The sequence below is a fragment of the Dendroctonus ponderosae genome, unplaced genomic scaffold, assembly GCF_020466585.1.
Source record: "Dendroctonus ponderosae isolate FM_Combo_2020 unplaced genomic scaffold, Dpon_F_20191213v2 Dpon_F_20191213_1, whole genome shotgun sequence".
Lineage (NCBI taxonomy): Eukaryota > Metazoa > Arthropoda > Insecta > Coleoptera > Curculionidae > Dendroctonus > Dendroctonus ponderosae.
The window spans coordinates 23404328-23404533 of record NW_026017110.1 but is presented as its reverse complement, the minus strand read 5'-3'; the positions used below and the strand labels follow the sequence as shown (position 1 = coordinate 23404533).

General features: G+C 37.4%; 2 protein-coding genes and 1 long non-coding RNA gene across 3 annotated transcripts in view; 2 read left to right on the top strand and 1 right to left on the bottom strand.

Moving 5' to 3' along the window:
* LOC109534671 (protein dachsous) overlaps nucleotides 1-206 on the bottom strand; it is a 225887-nt gene that overhangs the window by 52340 nt on the left and 173341 nt on the right. The gene's annotated exons all lie outside the window — the stretch shown is intronic.
* The window catches only part of LOC109545898, a 38401-nt gene that overhangs the window by 8224 nt on the left and 29971 nt on the right, over nucleotides 1-206 (top strand). The window lies entirely within an intron of this gene.
* Nucleotides 1-206, top strand: part of LOC125502623 — a gene marked incomplete in the record, with an annotated part of 4104 nt that overhangs the window by 3177 nt on the left and 721 nt on the right. The window contains 1 exon segment of the mRNA XM_048661430.1: nucleotides 1-111. Coding sequence (XP_048517387.1) covers nucleotides 1-111 — 111 coding nt within the window.

The following is a 206-nucleotide window of genomic DNA, read 5'->3' as shown; positions in this document are numbered from 1 at the left end:
TTTATTGCAACTCGATGTTTAAAACAAATCGGAATCGACAATGCATCGGTCTACCCATCGGAAAGCAGGATTATAATGTCGGATTTTTATATGGACGATCTGCTCACTGGTGCCGATTCTAGCGACAAATTACGTAACCTGTGCAGAAATTTACAACAAATACTTAAGAAATACGGGTTTGAACTAAGAAAGTTCCAAAGTAATTG